The sequence below is a fragment of the Manihot esculenta genome, chromosome 11 (genome assembly GCF_001659605.2).
Source record: "Manihot esculenta cultivar AM560-2 chromosome 11, M.esculenta_v8, whole genome shotgun sequence".
Lineage (NCBI taxonomy): Eukaryota > Viridiplantae > Streptophyta > Magnoliopsida > Malpighiales > Euphorbiaceae > Manihot > Manihot esculenta.
In genome coordinates, this window is record NC_035171.2 from 3,964,233 (window position 1) to 3,986,036 (window position 21,804).

Here is a 21,804-nt window from a genome sequence, read left to right on the forward strand (position 1 = left end):
CTTAAAAGATTTTAGAACCCTTCAAACACGTTACAAGAGAAAACATGAAATTAAGCCTTTCATGTGCAGGAAATGCTGTGGAGGATGATGAGAGAGTTTTTGGAATACAAAAATCTTTTTTTTTTTTTTTTATGACTCGAATTGTGTCTTAACTGAAAAGTTCCGTATTGTGTGTAATGATCGTTAAAATTAGTCGAAATAATTTTTAGATTTATTTTTCATTAGACTTAAAATGATTAATTCTATTTATTTATTTATTCTGTGATTACTATTTTATATATATATATATATATATATCCCTGTTATATATTTTACCCATGTGGGATTGAAATCTCAACAAAGCAGTGGTCATCACACTATGAGCCAAATTTGATAAAAAAAAAAATGTGAATATGTGTTGAGATAGGGTTTAAATGTAAATAGCCTTTCAATCAATTTAAATAAAAATCAATATAATTAATCATGTAAATTAAATATTTTTAAAAAATAAAATAAATGTGTAATTATCAAATATATGTAAGGTATATATGGATAGCTAAATGTTTTTCCCTCTTCCCACGTTTATTTATACTATATTTTTTAACGTGCCCCTAAACTTTTTAAACTCGTTCTGCATATTATTTATTAATTTCATATACATTTTTTTATAGTAATTTGTATATAATATAGTATTATTATTATTATCATATATCATATTAAATAGCCAATTAAATTTGATATTATATTATTATAATATCAAATTCTTATAATTATAATTGATATCTAATTATAATTAAATGGAAAGATTATAACATAATAAAATAAAAAAGGCATATTATTTTAGTTAATTTTATTATTACAAATAAAATATTAAAAATTTGCAAGTAAAACATGAATTTATTATTCTTATGCCTAGGGTCAACCTTCAACGTTATATTTTTTTTAAAGGGGAATCCAAGACTGGACGCTAAAATTTCCTACAGCTTTCTCTCATTTCTATGATCTAAATTTATTATAATTATAAGAAAAATTCTGTAAAAAGAAAATGATTAGAAAAGTTATTTAAAAATTATAAATTTTTTATATGCAATCATTTTTTTTTTCTAAAATAAATGGATCTTTAATATTGGTAAATACGATATAAAATGTGTAGAGATAGGGTTTTGTGTGTTCCTCCTCCGAAAGAAAATCTCATATTTATTTCTAAATTTTGTCTTACTACTAACGTTTTAATTGAATTCTTTTTTAATTGTTTTATTGTTAAAGACCTATTCACTGGGGAGGTAATCACATTGGGGCGAATTGAGAATTCTCTTTTTCGTCTTTCTTTGTTATCCAAATACCGTTCCTTGTCTCGACCTGCTGCTCATTCTTGTGTTCATGATTCATCCTTTGTTTGGCATCATCGTCTCGGTCATCCAGCGGTTAAAGTTTGTCGTTTTATTTTGTCTAAATTTCAATTGTCTAGTCTTCTGCTGCGTCTTTCAAATGTAATTCGTGTCATTGCAATAAGAGTTATAGACTCGCGTTTGGTGTGTCGTCTCTTCGTAATTCTTGTCCATTAAAATTATTGTATTTCGACTTATGGGGATCTGCTCCAATTCAATCAGTAGATAGTTTCAAGTATTATTTAATTTTTGCTGACCATTTTACCAAATATATCTAGTTCTATCCCCTGAAAGCTAAATCTGACGTTGCATCAATTTTTCCAATTTTCAAAAATTTAGTCGAGAATACTTTTCAATCAAAAATGGTATCTGTTTATATAGTTAGGGGAGGTGAATTTGTTGCTTTGATAAATATTTTTGATAATAATGTGATAAATCATCTTCAAACACCACCTTATACACCCAGTATAATGAAACTGCTGAGCGTCGTCATTGTCATTTGGTTGAGACAGGACTTACACTTCTTCAGTCTGCGTCTTTGCCATCTAAATTCTGGTCTTATGCTTTTCAAGCAAATGTTTATCTTATCAATCGATTACCTACGCTTGTTCTAAAAATGCCCTCTCCATTTTTTAAGGTGCTTAAACAATAACCAAACTATATTAGGTTTAAAGTTTTCGGCTGTCTCTATTATCTGTATCTTCGTCCATATATTCATAATAAGTTTGATGCAAAATTACAACCTTGTATCTTCTTGGGATATTCATTGCATCAAAGTGCATATTTTTGTTTTGATTATCCGCACCAAAATTTATATGTTTCTTGTCATGTGGTCTTTGTTGAGGACAAGTTTCCTAGTCAATTCTTGTTTAATACAGCGTCTTTAGTATCGAGTTCTTGGTATAACTATAAAACTGAAATAGCACAATCCTAAACGGTGCCGTTTCAGTCTTCTTCAGAAAATCCATCTTCCACTATAATACAAGAAAACGAAAATCCAATATTCATTCCCTTCCAAACGGTGTTGTCTAGCGTTAGAGCTGGGACCGAATCTTCAATCGATCAGTCCGCTTCTTCTCCGTTATCTTCTCAATCATTGTCTCCACAGTCACCTTCAACCCATGAGTTTTCTTCTTCTCCATTGCCTTCAACTGGTCAGTCCTTTTCTCCGTTGTCTTCTCCAGTGTCTTCTCCTATGTCAATTCCCAATGATATTCAATCTTCTGCGACTGCTTCCCAATTATCCTCTTCTACGTTTGTTCCTCCAATTCGCACTCATCCAATGACAACACGATCCCAGAACAATATTTTCAAATAAAAAAATTCTTCATTCGGTCACAAAACATCCTCTTTCTCTTTCTGTTGAACCAACATGTGTTTGTCAAGCTCTCAAAGTACCTAAATGGCGAGAAGCCATGTCCTTAGAATTTGATGCATTAATGACTAATGGAACTGTTGCAAAGTATAAAGTACGGCTAGTTGCTAAAGGGTATAGTCAGCGGCCTGGAGTGGACTATGGGAGCCACCATTCGAGTTGTTCTAACTCTTGCTGTAACAAATAAGTGGAGAATTTGTCAATTAGATATGAATAATGCTTTTCTTCATAGTCCTTTACAGGAATAGGTGTTTATAAAACAACCACTAGGGTTTGTTGATTCAGATAAACCAGGCTATGTTTGCAAGCTTGTCAAAGCTTTATATGGTCTTCGGCAAGCTCCAAGGGCTTGGTATCACGCATTGAGAAATTATGAGTTCAGTTTGGTTTTGAGCAGTCCAAGAGTGATCATTCCTTTTTCATTTATCAAAAGAACACTGAGGTTTGTTTCTTTTTAGTGTATGTTGATTATTTGCTCTTAATTGACACTTGCACAAAGTTTATTCGGATGTTCATTGATGAGCTGGGTTCTCGGTTTTCCTTGAAAAACCCACAACAATTGAGTTTATTCTTGGGCATTGATGTTCAAACTACATCAGCTGGTCTGTTTTTGTCGCAGCATCACTATGTTAGAAAGTTATTAGTTGCTGCTATAATGGATGGCTCAAAGCCAATCTCTACTCCGTTTACAACAACCACTGTTCTTTCGAAAAATGATACTATTATTTTAGAGGTTGATGTGACTGATTATCGTAAAATAGTAGGAGCATTGCAATATTTAACTTGGACCCGGCCAGACATTTATTTTTCTGTGAACAGGTTGTCATAATACATGCAAAGTCCAACTGATAAGTGCTAGGAAGTTTTGAAACGGTTGATGCGTTATCTTAAGTCCACAGTTGACTATGGTGTTCTGATTTCTCCACAGACTTTTCTTGTGTTTCATGCGTTCTCCGATGCCGATTGGGCAGGAGATCCGTCTGATAGAGTCTCTGCTACAGGGTTCCTATTGTATCTTGGAATTATTCCTACCTAGTAGACGTCTCGCAAACAGAAATCTATAACGCGATCTTCTACAGAGGTTGAGGCATTTGTTACAAACAAATTTTTGAAAAGCAAAATATATTTAGAAAAGTTCATCAATTCCCATAAAATTAATTAAAAATAAAAATTTTACCAAATATATTTAGAGAAGTTGACCAATTTGCATAAAAATTGATTAAAAATAAAAATTTACCTATTTAAGTTCTTTATTCTATATATTAATAAATAAAGTAAAATATAATTGAATTTATTATTTATAAAATTAATATTTTTAGTAGCAGAATTTAAAATTTTATTATCAATATATTATGTATTTAATTAATTTGTAATATGATACTATAGTTTACATATTTATCTATGATTTTTAATAAATCTAAAATATTTGTAATCTATGTATAATTTATTTGTAATATGTATAAAAATAGAAAGGTGGAATTGCTAAAAAAAAGCACGTGATTTTATTTGATAATGATATATTATTTTGTATTTTAATTGGCTGAAAAATATAAAAATTTATTATTGTTTAAATAATAATTTCCTATTTCAATTTAAATTCTATAATTTTAGAAAGAATATAATATCACAAATAAAATTTTTGATATTTTAAAAGCTTGAATATTTATTTAAGAATTATCATAATCTTTGTTGCGAAAAGAAAAACATTTTATTGTATGATTTAATTAATTTATATATTTTAATATTTTTTTGAAAATTTTCAAAATATTTTTTTTATATACAATCATTTTTTTTAAAAAAATAAATGGATATTTAATATTGGTAAATACGATATAAAATGTGGTAGGACGTAATAGATTCAGAAATTTGATTAAAATCCTGCTTTGTTCTTTTTAAGTGAAAGAATATTGAGAAATTCAGTTGATGATGGTGGGGACCCATGCATGACTAATGCTTTTGTCCAGTCCATCTTCGTTTAGCTTTAAACTAATTAACACAATTTGGACTTGGTCAATTGTGGAAAGTCTTCAGCTTATCTGTGAAGTGGACTTCATGTATAATATCATGAATACGTGCTGACTAGTTGAAATACCCATCGTCGTCGTTTGACATTAATAATTTTATAAAAAAAATAAATTTAAATAACTTCTTATAAAATTATTTATGATTTTATTTTTATATTTAATAAAAAATTTTAAAATTAAAATTTTTTATTTTAAATAAAAATTTTATAAAAAAAAATTCAATTGAATTAAAATTTTATAAAATTCTTAATTTTAATATTTTATTAGAATTCAAAGGCTTGTGGACTAGGTCTTTTTATTATTATTATTATTTTGTTCTATTTTATTGGAAAGTGTTAATTCTAGAAGGCTGAATAATCAACGATTGGACATGCTTCCATCTCATTGGATAGATAGTCACCTAACGATTCCAGCTCCATAATGAGGGGAGATATTTTCTCATAGGACATGGCTTCAAAGTTCAATATCTTTCACACTTGTAAGATTTCTCTCTCTGCATTTATATAAATCTTGCAGGATACCTATGTTTGAAGTATTGTAGCAGACTTTTGTTTTAGTGGTCGTGGTTGCACAAGTCTAGCTCTAGCGACTGTGCAACTTGTGATGGCTCGTCGCTGGGAGAAGGAAAGTAGGGGTACTATGTTTTCTAAGCCATCGCCTGAACTGAATCGAAATAAAAGTATTGGGCCGAGGCAATATTCATATCAACAGCTAGCAAAGGCCACCAATCATTTCTCCAGTAACAATCTTCTTGGAGAGGGTGATTTTGGACAAGTTTATATGGGATCAGTAGGTGGTCAATCCCTTGCTATTAAAAAACTTAAAAATCATCGAGATTTACGGTCTCAAGGAAAACTGCAGGATGAGATCATAGTTGTTAGCAGCGTCCGTCACAAAAATCTTGTTGAACTGCTTGGTTACTGCATTGAAGGGGCCGATAAATTGCTTGTTTTAAAGTATTTTCCTAATAAGTCCTTGGGTTCTCAATTACATGGTGAGTCTCCTTCTTTCTCTTTGTATTTTCATAACTATTATGAATATTAATATAAACAAAAATTGATTTTTTAGAAAACGGTGAAGATTTGGACCGGGAGACGAGGATGAATATCGCTAAAGGCTCTACAAGTAGATTAGAATATTTATATGAACACTGTAAGTATATAATTAACTATATTCATAGCTAATAATTGCCAATCTCTTTAACTCTTGAGATTTTATCTATTGTTCTTTGTTCGAGTTAATAATTTATTTCATCTTAAATTTTTTATTTTCTTATATTAGGTGAGTTTGCTATTGTACATTTATATATCAAGTCAGATAATATTCTTTTTTATGATAATTTTAAACCAAAAGTAAGATATTTTGATAATAATTTTTTATATTGAAGCCATCGCATAGTGAACCTCTCAAAAAATATTATTGGATGTGAAAGTTTTATTTTCAAAAAATATTGAAATATTATGTGAAACTCCAATAATTTCACTGTTGTATTTAAATAATAATTGAACCTTAATAGGTTAATTAGTTTTTATGATTCAATAAACTTCACATATTAGCATATATACTTTTGAAAACAGCATCCATTTTTATTTCTTCTAACTTTAAATTTATATATATATATAGCATAATAAATTAATTAATCTACTTAAATTATTTAGTTAATTAGGTGGCTGACTTTGGACTTGCACGCTTTTTTTCGGAGGCTGCTACTCACATATCTGAAATCAGTAATTATGGGAACCAAAGCGAAAGATAATTTATACATTTCTGAGTTTTTTATTGTCATTATTATGTTCTACTTCTAGAATAATTAAAATAAAAATAAAATACATATGAAAACAGAAGGAAACTAGTGCTTCTTTAGATTTTAATTTCTTGAATCTTGACATTGAATTTTGATTGAGCTTACTAAATTGCAGCTATATAGATCCATATGCAATAAAAACTGGGCAGTACTATGTAAAATCAGATGTTTACTCATTTGGTGTTATGCTTTGGAATTAATTACCGGAAGAAGACCCATAGAAGAAGACGGCTTTGATGTTGTTGAATGGGTAAGGCGTATGCAAATAGTGTACTTTAAAAATTTATGATATGTAATTGTATAACTAAAATATAATAAAAGCTATTTAAGATCCAAAACTCACCATTCACATGCAATTATTGATATTAATGCATTTGAAATTCCCAATTGATGTAAGTCGGACTTAATATATAGATATAATTATATTTTTATCGATATTTTATAGGCGAAATCTAAAATTAAAAGCGCTTTGCGGGATGAAAAATTTGAAGAATTTGTAGATTTTACATTGAAAATGTTTGACCATGGAGAAATGTATCGAATGTTGTTCTGCATTGATGTTTGTATAAATAATCCTCCAAAGTTTCGGCCATCAATGAAGAAGAAGGTAAATTTTTTTTTTCTTTTTCATATATTATGTTATAAATGATAATATATACAATAATTTCATTATTGTTGTGCCATATAGATATTTCTAGTTCTTGACGGAATTTTGCCTCTAGACGAATTATGCAATGAGAAGAGTGATAACAGATTGCCACGGTACCCTACTTTATATAAAGATCCATCTCCTATGAAAGCCAATAATAGAACTAAAATGTGGAGATCTCATCTAATAAAATGTGGAGATCTGCTGATGAAGCCTTAATAAGGAGATCTACTGAAGCAACTCGAAATTGGAGTACATCTAATAAAATGTGGAGATCTGCTGATGAAGCCTTAATAAGGATATCTACTGAAGCAACTAATCGTTTAGCTGAAGATGATGTTAAATATCTTGATCTTTCTTATGATGATTATGATGATGATGAGGAAGAAGAAGATGATGAAGAAGATGATGAAGAAGAGGTTTCGGATGAAGAGGAGGAAGAAGAACTTGAAGAGAATGAGGATGTTGACGTAAGTCAATCAATTCCTGTTAATTCAGTTGGATATTGCATTGGAAAACTAAATATATCAATTATTTTATTAATAAGCACATCTTAGACTCTATTTGCTATTAGGGCATGTTCAATTTAGTAACTTTTATATTTTTGTGTTTTTAAATATCTGGTAGTGGAAATTAATTAAGGGAAATAGCTGAGTAGCTTTTATATTCTTGTAAAGCTACATATAGTGTTTTGACTATGTTCTAAACATTGCTTTAAAAATTTTTGTAGGACATTATAGTCATAAGTCAAAAATGGCTGAAGGAGGAAAGGTGATTGCCTGCCACACCGTTCGGGCATGGACCGAGCAGCTGGAGAAGGCACAGAAGGGAAAACAACTGACTGTGGTGGATTTCAGTGCTGCCTGGTGCCCGCCTTCTCGTTACATGAGTTCAGTTCTGGCAGAGATGGCCAAGAAGATGCCCAATGTCACATTCTTGGTGGTGGATGTTGATGAATTGACTTCTGTTTCTGAGGAATGGAAAATTGAGGCAATGCCAACTTTTTTGTTCTTCAAACAAGGAAAGTAGTTGACAAGATTGTGGGTGCCAATACAGAGGAGCTGCAGTCGACCATTGCAAAGCATGCTGTCGATGATACTCCAACGATATTTACTTATCAACAAATTGAATGGGCAACTCGAGGTTTCTCCAAATTTCTCGGTGAGGGTAGTCTGGGTTCAGTTTTTAATGGATTCCTGGATGGCAAAGACGTTGCTGTAAGGAAGCTTGAAGATCTTTCAGATGAAGAGGAACAAGAAGAACTTGAGCAGAGTATTAAGACCATTGGCAGTGTGAGTCACCCAAATCTTGTTCAGCAGTTTGGGCTCTGCATTGAAGGATCCAATATATATCTCGTTCTAGAGTTTTTTCCCAGTAACTCCTTAAGATCTCTTTTAAATGGTGAGTCATTTTTCTTTATTTACGCATAAAGGCCCAATGTGATGTTAAGATCTCATGATTAAGAAATTTTATTGCAGGAAAGAAGTGGCTTGCGTGGTCAGAAAGAATGGAAATCGCTATAGATTCTGCAAAAGCATTGGAATATCTCCATGATGATTGTGAGTGTATATAATATATTTATGATGTTCATTTCCATCTTGGTTTTATGTAAAGTTTTCATTTTTCTTTAGTTTTTATATTATTAATTTATTTTTAAATAAAATTTACTACTCTTTTATATATATATATATATAAGTAATATCATACATGGAGATATCATAATAAATAATATTTTTGTCGATGATAATTTTCGGTCAAAGGTAAAATATATAGTTTTATTTATACTAAAATTAAATGCCAAAATTCATTAGGTTTGGATGAAATTATAAATATGTATAAATATGCCACACCAATTAATCTACTAATTTTGAGTTCAGGTTGCAAATTTTGGACTTGTCCTATATTATAGACATGAGAGAACTGATGTGTAAGAAAATTTCTTTTTTCCTTTTTCTTTCTAATATTTATATTGTAACTATGGTATATTTTTGAATTAGTTAAAATAAACTAAAAGTAGAAATTAAACCTTTTTTTATGAGGCTTCTCTATTGAAGACTTCTATTTTTTAATTCCTTATCTCAATTCTACATCACAGATATGCAGATCCTGAAGATGGTGAAAGTATTTCTGAAGAATCTGATATTTATGCCTTTGGTGTTGTACTTTTGGAATTGATTACTAGCAAAAATAACAATGCCACTAATATTGTTAATTGGGTATGCACTTATCATTAGTTAAATGATCTATAATAGCTAATAAAGGATAGAGGCAACAATTTTTGTTTTATGTGAACTATATGAATTTGTTTTAAGAAAATAATGGATACATTTTTATTAATATTCAGGCAAGCACTTTAATAAAACGAGCTTTAAACGGGAAACCTGCAGTTCTTATTGATTCTGATTTGAGAGGTGATTATAATAAAAAAGAAGTACAATGAATGATTTATTATGCTGCAGCTTGTTTATTTAAACCTCCAGAGTCTCGTCCACCAATAAGAAAGATACTGATTCAATTATATGTTACGTCATTAATTGCATTTTAAGAAAAGTTATTATATACAAACATCGTCTATATAATAATTTTATTATAATAATTAATTATAATGACTTTTTAAGTAGATTTCGTTATAGTTCACAGGTAATAATTAACCGTTAATATTATATAATAAAATTTTCTATATTCTAAACTCTATTTGCTATTAATATTCTGTCAAAGCATTCAAAGAATGAGAGATTATATCATTGACGTCTAACCTTTTTCAATCTTTGTTGTGTTATAGATAGTTGGAGTTCTTGAGGAAAGTGTTCCTCTGAAGGACATATGGAATGAGAATGACAATCAATTCCTACTTGGTACATTTTTTATTCATGCTAAATTCATTTTCTTTATAGGATAAAAGGATGATCAAGTAATCTTATTAAAAACAAGCAGATTTAAATAAAGCTAGTAAATGCATTAACAAATTTTACACATGTAGTTGTGGTTTATCAGTCATATACTTTCTCGATTCTATAAAGATAGAATTTTTTCTTTCATTTATTCTAAATTATAATCTATTTTATTAATTTATTGCCCTTGAATAAAATTTAATTAAATTCAAAAATACTTTGTATAAGCCATATAATTTTGATGATATAATATGTAGATGACATGATCTACATCAGCTCCTCCACATCCTTATTGGAAGATTTTCGATCAAATATGAAAAAGGAATTTGAAATGACTGACCTGGGTTTACTGCATTTTTTCCTTGGAATAGAAGTAAAACAGGTTGAAGGAGGAATATTCATCTCCCAAAAGAAATATGCTGAGAATTTACTTCAGCGTTTCAGAATGGAGAATTGCAAGACTGCTCCTACTCCCATGAACACAAATGAAAAACTCCAGCTTAATGATGGTACAAAACAGGCAGATGAGGTTTTTTTTTAGGAGTTTGGTCGGTGGTTTGATTTATTTGACTCATACACGACCAGACATTGCCTTCTCCGTGAGAGTTGTCTCAAGGTTCATGCACTTTCCCTTAAGACATCACCTTGGAGCAGCAAAAAGGATTCTGAGATATGTGGCTGAAACTGTGGATTATGGGATTTGGTATGAACAGAAAAATAGCTCTGATTTATTTGGGTATACGGGTAGTGATTGGGCAGGTTGTAAGGAGGATAGAAAAAGTACTTCAGGGTATGTTTTCAGTCTTGGATCAGGAGCTATATCATGGAGCTCAAAAAAACAGGCATCCATTGCATTATCATCCTCGGAAGCTGAGTATATTGCAGCAATCTCTTCAGCGTGTCAGGCGGTGTGGTTGAGAAGAATGCTGTCAGACCTTGGGCAAAACAAGAAAAGGCAACTGAGATCTGGTGCGATAGTAAATCAGCGATAGCAATGACAAGGAATCCAGTTTATCATGGGAGAGCTAAGCACATTGATATTAGAGCTCATTTTATTCGTGAGCTTGTAGCTGAAGGAAGTATAATTCTAAAATACTGTAGCACCAATGAACAAGCTGCTGATATACTAACAAAGTCTCTTGCTCGAAGCAAGCATGACTACTTAAGGGCTAAAATCGGTGTCTGCAAATTTGAATCAAGGGGGGATGTAGGAGAATGATTCAACTTTCAGTTAGCTCCCCTATCCTTCTGCCAGTATCTCTACACGTTCAATTAGTTTGTTGTTTTTGTTTTTTTCTTTTTTTTTTTCTCAGTTCATGAAAACACGTCAAGAACGTGTGCTATTTTTCTGGTGTTTGTTTTCCTCTTCCACATGTAACGAGCCTATATAATAGGCACCTCTTGAATTCAATAAATGACAGAAGGAATATCGTGTTTCAAGCAGAAACATTGAGTGCTGTTGTTTCTTCGGTCTATATTAATCATCTGTTCTTAAATTAATTCTGCAGAATTTCCTTCAGAGAGAGTCTCTCTAGTTTCAAAAACTAGAGATAGATAATTAGACAAATTCTTTCAATCTAAAAAAAAAAAAAAAGAAATCTTGATAGGATTGATAATTTATAATAATGTCAATTTTATAAAAATGAGTAATAATTTTCAAATTAATATATGTTTCATATTCATATAAAATCAATTAAGATATACATATAATCAACATCTATTATGCATATATAAATTTCAATCAAGAAAAGTAAAAGTTAACTATGAAAATTAGTAACGATAAATAAACATATAAGAAAAGTAAAAAAAATAAAATTTATTAATTAAATTATAAAAAAAGTGGTCACTAAAATAAATTATTAATCGTTTACCGGTTATGTTAAATACTAACGATTAAAGTACTGATTATTTATCAATGAAATTTCGTAGCTATTTTTTTTTATTTTTTATATATATACTTACCTATTAATGATAAAAAAGAGTAAATAAAAATTATCAATAACTTTAATAATGACTCACCTATAAATTGTTGACGAAACATTACAAATGAGAAGTATGTAGTCAGTGAATATAGTGCCAATAAGTGGAAAAAATAACTATAAAAGCTATAAATTTTGTCTAATTACTGACAAAAACCTTCACCAAAAATCACCGACGAGGCTGATTTTATCGGCAACTTTATAATTTGTAAATTTAGACTAGTGATGAAAACCTTGCACTTTGCAGCATTCCCATTTCCAACTCTTCTCTCCTTCTACTAGCTCTCTTATAAAATCTTGACAGCGAAAAGGTAGCTTCACTGTCAGATCAAGAATGGGATATTCATGTGGAAGCGTTGTTCATATGGAACCTTTTCTCTCATCGGCTTTCAAAGTTCTCATTTAAATGTCCTACTACCATTAAAATATGCACCAATGATAGCTCCGTCGAGCTCGCACCTTTGGTTTTGCAGCTATCATCAGGGCCCCCTACTCATTGGAGCCTGGCTCTTGCTCCAACAGCTGAATATAAGTCGCACGCTTAAGCGTTATCCATTTTCAGGGCTAATTGATTTAGTAGGTGAGTTGTTACATACTCCTTAGCAGATTTCGACTTTCATGATCACTGTCTTGTTATCTTAATTGAACAACACCCTTTGTGGATTCTAGATTAGTGCGCAATTGAGCACAATAACTTGACTTTCGATTCATTCCCTATTGCTAATTCTACTTATCAAAAATAGCTTCCTTGAAGCTCTTGATAATGGTGAGAATACGAGATTGATAGGATGGTAAAAACAGATGGGAGATTGGGATAGAGAGCAAGATCAAACCGTTACAAAGAGAGGACCATGAGTAGAGATCAGAGGAGCACCAGGGCAAAAGAAGAAGAGCATATATAAGTTGATGCACATAAGCAATGAAGCATTTGGTTTTGTTTCACAAGGACTGATTTTGGTTAGTGAAATGACTTTGCTTTTGTTTATGAGGTTGAAATTGCTTTGATTTTACTGTGTGATTCGATAACACTTTATATTTTTGCCTCTTTTGAATTTTGTTTTGTTGAATTTCAAGTGATAATATATATAGGCTATGTTGTGATATTTGAATTATTGTGCAGATGCATATGTGAGGGCATGCATGGATCTCAGTATACAAAAGGACCTGAATTTTTAGTCTATTATTGTTGATTGAATGCTTAGGCTTTCCTTATTTATTGCTGTGCAACTGGGTGCAAGAACAATATTTGATCACCCTAAAGCTAAGCCACTTAAAGATTTTAGAACCCTTCAAACACGTTACAGGAGAAAACATGGAATTAAGCCTTTCATGTGCAGGAAATGCAGTGGAGGATGATGAGAGAGTTTTTGGAATACACAATCATATACTCCAATTGTGACTTGGCTGAAAAGTTCTACATGTTAAAATTAATCCAAATAATTTTTAAATCTATTTTTTATTGAATCATCGGTTAAAAATTAGTTTAAGTTAGTTTTAAATATATTTAACTGATATATTTGAGCTATCAATCCTTATCACCTGTAACTAATTTGTAATAAGAATAGTTAGGTTATACTCGTATATAAATACATCTTTGCACATTATAGAAAAAATATTTTTAAATAACAATTATGTGCTTTCTTTATATGGTATCAGAGCTTCAAAACTTTTTTGGTTTTGATCCGATCTATTCTTCTTCAACATTTCCCATTTTATCTTTTAATCAAATGTCTTCTTCATCAACAGTTTCAAATGTGATTCATTTCTCTGGGAAGACGCTGGTTTCCTTTAATGCTTTCCAATTTCCCTTAAAATCACACCTCAAAAATATCCTACTTGGAAGCTTGTCCCTGTGTTTCGAGGGTATAATTTGATGGGGTATATTGATAGAACGTTGCCATGTCCTTCTCTTGTTGTTCAGCAAGAAGATGGAAAGGATATGTCTAATAGTGATTATGAATTCTGGTTTTGCCAAGACCAATTAATCTTGGTAGCTATCATAGCTTCAACAAGTTTTTCGGTAATGCATCTTGTATCATCTGCAACATCTTCTGCTGATGCCTGGGACAAAATCCAAGTTTCTTGTGCTAATCGTTCTGCGACACGAATCCTTTCTCTTCGTGAGAAGCTCGCCAATTTCAAATGTGAATCCAAGCCTGTGTCTGAATATTTGCAGGCTGTTAAAATCATGGCTGAGGATTTAGCTCTTTGTGGGAGCCCTGTTTTTGATATTGATCTTGTCATATATGTCTTACATTGTGTGGGTACTGAATTTAGAGACATCGCAGCTGCTCTGCGTGCTAGAGACTCAGTTATTTCTTTCGAGGAGCTTCAAGATAAACTTCAAGCTCATGAACTGTACTTGAACCGAATTGATCCTTTATATGCTCCAGCTCCAATGGTTACCAATAACGTCAGGAAACGGTCTGCTAGTCGCCAGACCAATCAGTTTGACCATCAATGATTTTTGAATGGAAATAATTCCTTTTCTAGTTCTCGATTTTCTTTTGCTCAGAATAATCGTTCTGATTTTGTGAGGAAAGCATCAGGTGGCTCAAAAATTTTGTGCCAGATTTGTGAGTGGCCTGGACATAATGCCAAAAAGTGTTATCGTGCGAAAGACTTCTTCAAAAATAATTTTCCACAGCCACTAGCTAATCATGTTACTGCTCATGAGTCTTCAAGTTGGGCTTTGGATACTGGTGCATCCCATCATGTAATGAATGACCTGTAAAATCTATCTTTACCTGCACCTTATGATGGGCTTGATGAATTGCATCTTACTGATGGTACAGGTTTGGGAATAACTCATGTTGGTTCACAATTTCTTTCTTTTCCATTATAATGTTTTTGTGTTCCTCGTGCGAAAGAAAATCTCATATTTGTTTCTAAATTTTGTCTTGCTAATAATGTTTTAATTGAATTCTCTTTTGATTGTTTTCTTGTTAAAGACCTATCCACTGAGGAGGTAATCACATTGGGGCGAATTGAGAATTCTCTTTATCGTCTTTCTTTGTTATCCAAATATCATTCCTTGTCTCAACCTGCTGCTCATTCTTGTGTTCATGATTCATCCTTTGCTTGGCATTATCGTCTCGATCATCCAGCGGCTAAAGTTTGTCGTTTTATTTTGTCTAAATTTCAATTGTCTGAGTCTTCTGCTGCGTCTTTCAAATGTAATTCGTGTCATTGCAATAAGAGTTATAGACTCGCGTTTGGTGTGTCGTCTCTTCATAATTCTTGTCCATTAGAATTATTGTATTTCGACTTATGGGGATCTGCTCCAGTTCAATCAGTAGATGGTTTCAAGTATTATTTAATTTTTGTTGACCATTTTACCAAATATATATGGTTCTATCCCCTTAAAGCTAAATCTGATGTTGCATCAATTTTCCCAATTTCCAAAAATTTAGTAGAGAATACTTTTCATTCTAAAATTGTATATATTTATACAGTTAGGGGAGGTAAATTTGTTGCTTTGATAAATATTTTTGGTAATAATGGGATAAATCATCTTCAAACACCACCTTATACATCCCAGTATAATGGAACTGCTGAGCGTTGTCATTGTCATTTGGTTGAGACAGGACTTACACTTCTTCAGTCTGCGTCTTTGCCATCTAAATTCTGGTCTTATGCTTTTCAAGCAGCTGTGTATCTTATCAATCGATTACCTACGCTTGTTCTAAAAATGTCCTCTCCATTTTTTAAGTTGCCTAAACAACAACCAAACTATACTAGGTTCAAAGTTTTCGGCTGTCTCTGTTATCTGTATCTTCGTCCATATATTCATAATAAGTTTGATGCAAAATTACAACCTTGTATCTTCTTGGGATATTCATTGCATCAAAGTGCATATTTTTGTTTTGATTATCAGCACCAAAAATTATATGTTTCTTGTCATGTGGTCTTTGTTGAGAACAAGTTTCCTAGTCAATTCTTGTTTAAGACAGCGTCTTTAGTATCCGAGTTCTTGGTATGACTATAAAACTGAAATAGCACAATCCTAAACGGTGCAGTTTCAGTCTTCTTCAGAAAATCCATCTTCCACTATAATACAAGAAAACGAAAAAATTCAATATTCATTCCCTTCCAAACGGTGTTGTCTAGCGTTAGAGCTGGGACCGAATCTTCAATCGATCAGTCCACTTCTTCTCCGTTATCTTCTCAATCATTGTCTACACAGTCACCTTCAACCCATCAGTTTTCTTCCTCTCCATTGCCTTCAACTGGTCAGTCCTTTTCTCCGTTGTCTTCTCCAGTGTCTTTTCCTACGTCAGTTCCCAATGATATTCAATCTGCTGCGACTGCTTCCCAATTATCTTCTTCTGCGTTTGTTCCACCAATTCGCACTCGTCCAGTGACAACACGATCCCAGAACAATATTTTCAAATAAAAAATTCTTCATTCAGTCACAAAACATCCTCTTTCTCCTTCTGTTGAACCAACATGTGTTTCTCAAGCTCTCAAAGTACCTGAATGGCGACAAGCCATGTCCTTAGAATTTGATGCATTAATGACTAATGGAACTGTTCCAAAGTATAAAGTACGGCTAGTTGCTAAAGGGTATAGTCAGCGGCCTGGAGTGGACTATGGGGATACTTTCAGTCTGGTGTTGAAGCCAGCCACCATTCGAGTTGTTCTAACTCTTGCTGTAACAAATATGTGGAGAATTTGTCAATTAGATATGAATAATGCTTTTCTTCATGGTCCTTTACAGGAATAGGTGTTTATGAAACAACCACTAGGGTTTGTTGATTCTGATAAACCAGGCTATTTTTGCAAGGTTATCAAAGCTTTATATGGTCTTCGGCAAGCTCCAAGGGCTTGGTATCACGCATTGAGAAATTGTGTAGCTCAGTTTGGTTTTGAGCAGTCCAAGAGTGATCATTCCTTTTTCATTTATCAAAAGAACACTGAGGTTTGCTTCTTTTTAGTGTATGTTGATTATTTGCTCTTAATTGACACTTGCACAAAGTTTATTTTCGGATGTTCATTGATGAGCTGGGTTCTCGGTTTTCCTTGAAAAACCCACAGCAATTGAGTTTATTCTTGGGCATTGATGTTCAAACTACATCAGCTGGTCTGTTTTTGTCGCAGCATCACTATGTTAGAAAGATATTAGTTGCTGCTAGAATGGATGGCTCAAAGCCAATCTCTACTCCGTTTGCAACAATCACTGTTCTTTCGAAAAATGATACTACTACTTTAGAGGTTGATGTGACTGATTATCGTAAAATAGGAGCATTGCAATATTTAGCTTGGACGGCCAGACATTTATTTTTCTGTGAACAGGTTGTCATAATACATGCAAAGTCCAACTGATAAGCACTAGGAAGCTTTGAAACAGTTGATGCGTTATCTTAAGTCCACAGTTGACTATGGTATTCTGATTTCTCCACAGACTTTTCTTGTATTTCATGCATTCTCTGATGCCGATTGGGTAGGAGATCCGTCTGATAGAGTCTCTGCTACAGAGTTCCTATTGTATCTTGGAATTATTCCTATCTCCTAGACGTTTCGCAAACAGAAATCTACAGCGCGATCTTCTACAGAGGTTGAGTATCGTGCCGTTGCATTTGTTGCTTCTGAGGTTATGTGGGTACAGTCCTTATTGATTGGACTTTGAGTTTCTTCTTCTTTGGCATCACCTGTGCTATATTGTGATAATATTTCAACAACATATGCATGTCAAAATCCAGTGTACCATTCAAGAATTAAACATATAGAGATTGATCTTCATTTTATAAGGGATCTTGTTCAAAAGAACAAGTTACGAATTTCTCATTCATTTTCAAAGAACCAGCTTACTGATCTTCTAACTAAACCTTTGTCCAAGTCAGTACGCAATGGTACCTCAATCTTGTGAGAGAGTATGGAATCATCGGTTAAAGATTAGTTTAAGTTAGTTTTAAATATATTTAACTGATATTATATTATTATAATATTAAATTCTTATAATTATAATTTATATCTAATTATAATTAAATGGAAAGATTATAACATAATAAAATAAAAAAAGACATATTATTTTAGTTAATTTTATTATTACAAATAAAATATTAAAAATTTGCAAGTAAAACATGAATATATTATTCTTATTCCTAGGGTCAGCCGTCAACTTTATATTTTTTTAAAGGAGAATCCAAGACTGAACGGTAAAATTTCCTACAGCTTTCTCTCATTTCTATGATCTAAATTTATTATAATTATAAGAAAAATTCTGTAAAAAGAAAATAATTAGAAAAGTTATTTAAAAATTATAAATTACATTTAAAGAAATGTGGTTTCATAAAATTAAAATCAATTTTTACAAACAAATTTTTGAAAAACAAAATATTTTTAGAAAAGTTGATCAATTTCCATAAAAATTGATTAAAAATAAAAATTTTACCAAACATATTTAGAAAAGTTGACCCAATTTCCATAAAAATTAATTAAAAATAAAAATTTACCTATTTAAGTTCTTTATTCTATATATTAATAAATAAAGTAAAATATAATTCAATTTATTATTTATAAAATTAATATTTTTAGTAGCAGAATTTATAATTTTATTATCAATATATTATGTATTTAATTATTTTGTAATATGTTATAGTTTACATATTTATCTATAATTTTTAATAAATCTATTATATTTATAATATATGTATAATCTATTTGTAATATATATAAAAATAGAAAGGTGGAATTGTTTTAAAAAAAAGCACGTGATTTTATTTGATAATGATATATTATTTAGTATTTTAATTGGCTGAAAAATATAAAAATTTAGTATTGTTTAAATAATAATTTCCCATTTCAATTTAAATTCTATAATTTTACAAAGAATATAATATCACAAATAAAATTTTTAATATTTTAAAAGCTTGAATATTTATTTAAGAATTATCGTAATCTTTGTTGCTAAAAGAAAAACATTTATTGTATGATTTAATTAATTTATATATTTTAATATTTTTTTGAAAATTTTCAAAATATTTTTTATATGCAATCATTTTTTTTTCTAAAATAAATGGATCTTTAATATTGGTAAATACGATATAAAATGTGGTAGGACGTAATAGATTCAGAAATTTGATTAAAATCCTGCTAATTTGTTCTTTTCAAGTGAAAGAATATTGAGAAATTCAGTTGATGATGGTGGGGACGTTCACCATGCACGGCTAATGCTTTCATCCACTGCATCTTCAATTAGCTTTAAATTAATTAACACAATTTGGACTTGATCAATTGTGGAAAGTCTTCATCTTATCTGTGAAGTGGACTTCATATATAACATCGTCAATACGTGCTGACCAGTTCAAATCATTTACCCATCGTCGTCGTTTCACATTAATAATTTTATAAAAAAATAAATTTAAATAACTTCTTATAAAATTATTTATGATTTTATTTTTATATTTAATAAAAATTTTTAAAATTAAAAAATTTTAAATTTAAAGGATCAATTAATAAATTTTTTAAAATTATAAAAACTATTTAATAAAATATTTAACGGTTAAAATTAATAGAGAGACTAATTAATAAAATTTTTAAAATATTAAAAATATTTTAATATATCTTTTAAAATTAAAAAATTAACTAATAAATTTTTTCGTGCCATAGAGATCAAATAATAACTTTAAAGCCCCTATTCTTACATATTGTGACTTGGGCACATTAAACCAAAAATCCCTTAAATGGATTTTTCAGGACCTTTATCATTTCTTTTCCTTCATTGGATAAACTATGTTTTTTTTTAAGAAAATATATTGATTCGAAAAAAATTTTTAAAATATTATTGTAAAGAGTATTAAGTTTTCATTAATAAATTTAATTTTTTTAAAAAATTAATTGTAAATTTTAAAAATAAAACTAAGCATAGTAAAATTTTAAAAATAAAAGTTAATTAAATTTTACTTTTGTTTTTCTATTTTATATGTTCTAGTTTTTTTTTTTTTTTTGAATCAAGAAAGACTTTATTTATCTTGTAGAATAATAATCCAAGAGACAATCAGGAATGTCAATCCAAATCTTGAATCTACAATGATGAATAGACTCTCTAGCTAATAAATGGGCGACTCTATTTTCTGAACGCCGTACCCAACAAACATGAATGTTACCCTGAGACCGCATAACATCTTTGCAATCAGAAACAACTAATCCAAACTCTGAAAAGTCATCCAGAGGAGAGCGAATAGCCAAGGCTAAAGATTGGTTATCCGTAAAAATACAACCCGCCTGAAGAAAACAATCTCTAGCATAAGATAAACATTGACGCAAGGCCAAAGTTTCAGCAATAACGATTCCACCCATCATTATAACCCAGCACACCAGTCCTACCCGACAATTCTAAGGCACAAAAATAGGCAGATTTAACTGAGTACACACCCTTCTTATGCAAGTGCCAAATTAATTTATCCGGTTTTGGGAATAGAGGCAATGGAATAGTAAGAATAGCTCTCATATCAGCAACACTAAAAATATTCATTAGCTTCTCTACATCCCAACGCAGCTCACCTTCAACAAACAAATCACATACTCTCATGGCTTCAGGAACAAACATCGCCTCATCTAAAGGCATAAAACCAATATCCCGAGGAATCCAAGGGCAATTAACAACAAAAACCTGCTTACCATCACCAATTCGCCACCTTACCCCACGTTGCAACATTTGTTGAGAAGACAAAAGACTCTTCCAAACGAAGCTATAGTTAGAACCTAACCGAGCTGACAAAAAATCCCCATTCGGAAAATATTTAGCTTTGAGCACTCTATATAGAAGAGAATTGGTGTCAACCAATAAACGCCAACCTTGCTTTCCTAATAAGGCAGTATTAAAACTAGCCAAATTCCGAAAGCCCATCCCACCTTCCGATTTACGGCCGCACATTCGATCCCACGAGAGCCAATTCATCCCTCTCCCATCCTCACGACAACCACCCCACCAAAATTTATTCATCATGACCTGTAGCTGTCGGCAAGTGGAAACAGATAATAAAAAAACATTCATGCAATATGTTGGAATTGCCTGTAATACAGATTTAATTAATACTTCTCTGCCTACACGAGAAAGAAAACGATTACTCCAACTACTAATACGTTTCCAAATGCGATCCCTCAAGAAAGAGAAAATTTGCTTTTTACTACGGCCAATAAGAGATGGTAACCCCAAATAATTACCGCTACCCAAAGGAAGATGAACATCAAGTATACCAGAGATGGTCAACCGGTTTTCCTCAGACACACACGGACAAAACATGATACCAGATTTATCAAAATTTACAACCTGACCTGAAGCCTTCTCATAAACACCAAGAATTTGCTTAATCCGTATAGCTTCCTCCACTGTACCATCAAAAAATAGTAAAGAATCATCTGCAAATAAAAGGTGAGAAACCCGGGGGCAACCAACTTTCGCGCAACACCCATGCAAAAGGCCCCTATTTTCACTATCCTGAATCAACAAAGACAGTCCTTCAGCAACAATTAAGAATAAATAGGGAGAAATGGGATCTCCCTGCCGTAGACCCCGACTTGGAACCACAGGACCAATCTCTGCTCCGTTAACAGCAAGGTAGTAGCTCATGTTTGAAAAACACATACGCATCCATCCAACCCAAGTATCAGAAAAGCCCAATGCAGATAACATCGCAAACAAATATGACCATTCAACTCTATCATAGGCCTTAGCAATATCAATTTTCAGAGCACACGACCCCACACTACC

General features: G+C 31.4%; 1 protein-coding gene and 1 pseudogene across 1 annotated transcript; both read left to right on the top strand.

The window, feature by feature from the left end:
• Positions 1–5,186: 5,186 nt before the first annotated feature.
• On the top strand, positions 5,187–11,557 carry LOC110625779 (annotated as a pseudogene).
• LOC122721272 (proline-rich receptor-like protein kinase PERK14) lies at positions 5,370–7,438 on the top strand. Its single transcript, XM_043961885.1, has 5 exons — positions 5,370–5,760; positions 5,835–5,918; positions 6,048–6,061; positions 7,016–7,177; positions 7,259–7,438. The coding sequence occupies exons 1-5, from the start codon at positions 5,370–5,372 to the stop codon at positions 7,436–7,438; spliced, it is 831 nt and encodes a 276-aa protein (XP_043817820.1).
• Positions 11,558–21,804: the final 10,247 nt, after the last annotated feature.

Bases quoted from the DNA above. Each gene is read 5' to 3' on its own strand.
- LOC122721272 (XM_043961885.1), top strand. From the start codon at position 5,370: ATGGCTCGTCGCTGGGAGAAGGAAAGTAGGGGTACTATGTTTTCTAAG. The intron at 5,761-5,834 runs GTGAGTCTCCTT...TTGATTTTTTAG, and splicing joins CTTGGGTTCTCAATTACATG to AAAACGGTGAAGATTTGGAC. The intron at 7,178-7,258 runs GTAAATTTTTTT...TGTGCCATATAG, and splicing joins GGCCATCAATGAAGAAGAAG to ATATTTCTAGTTCTTGACGG.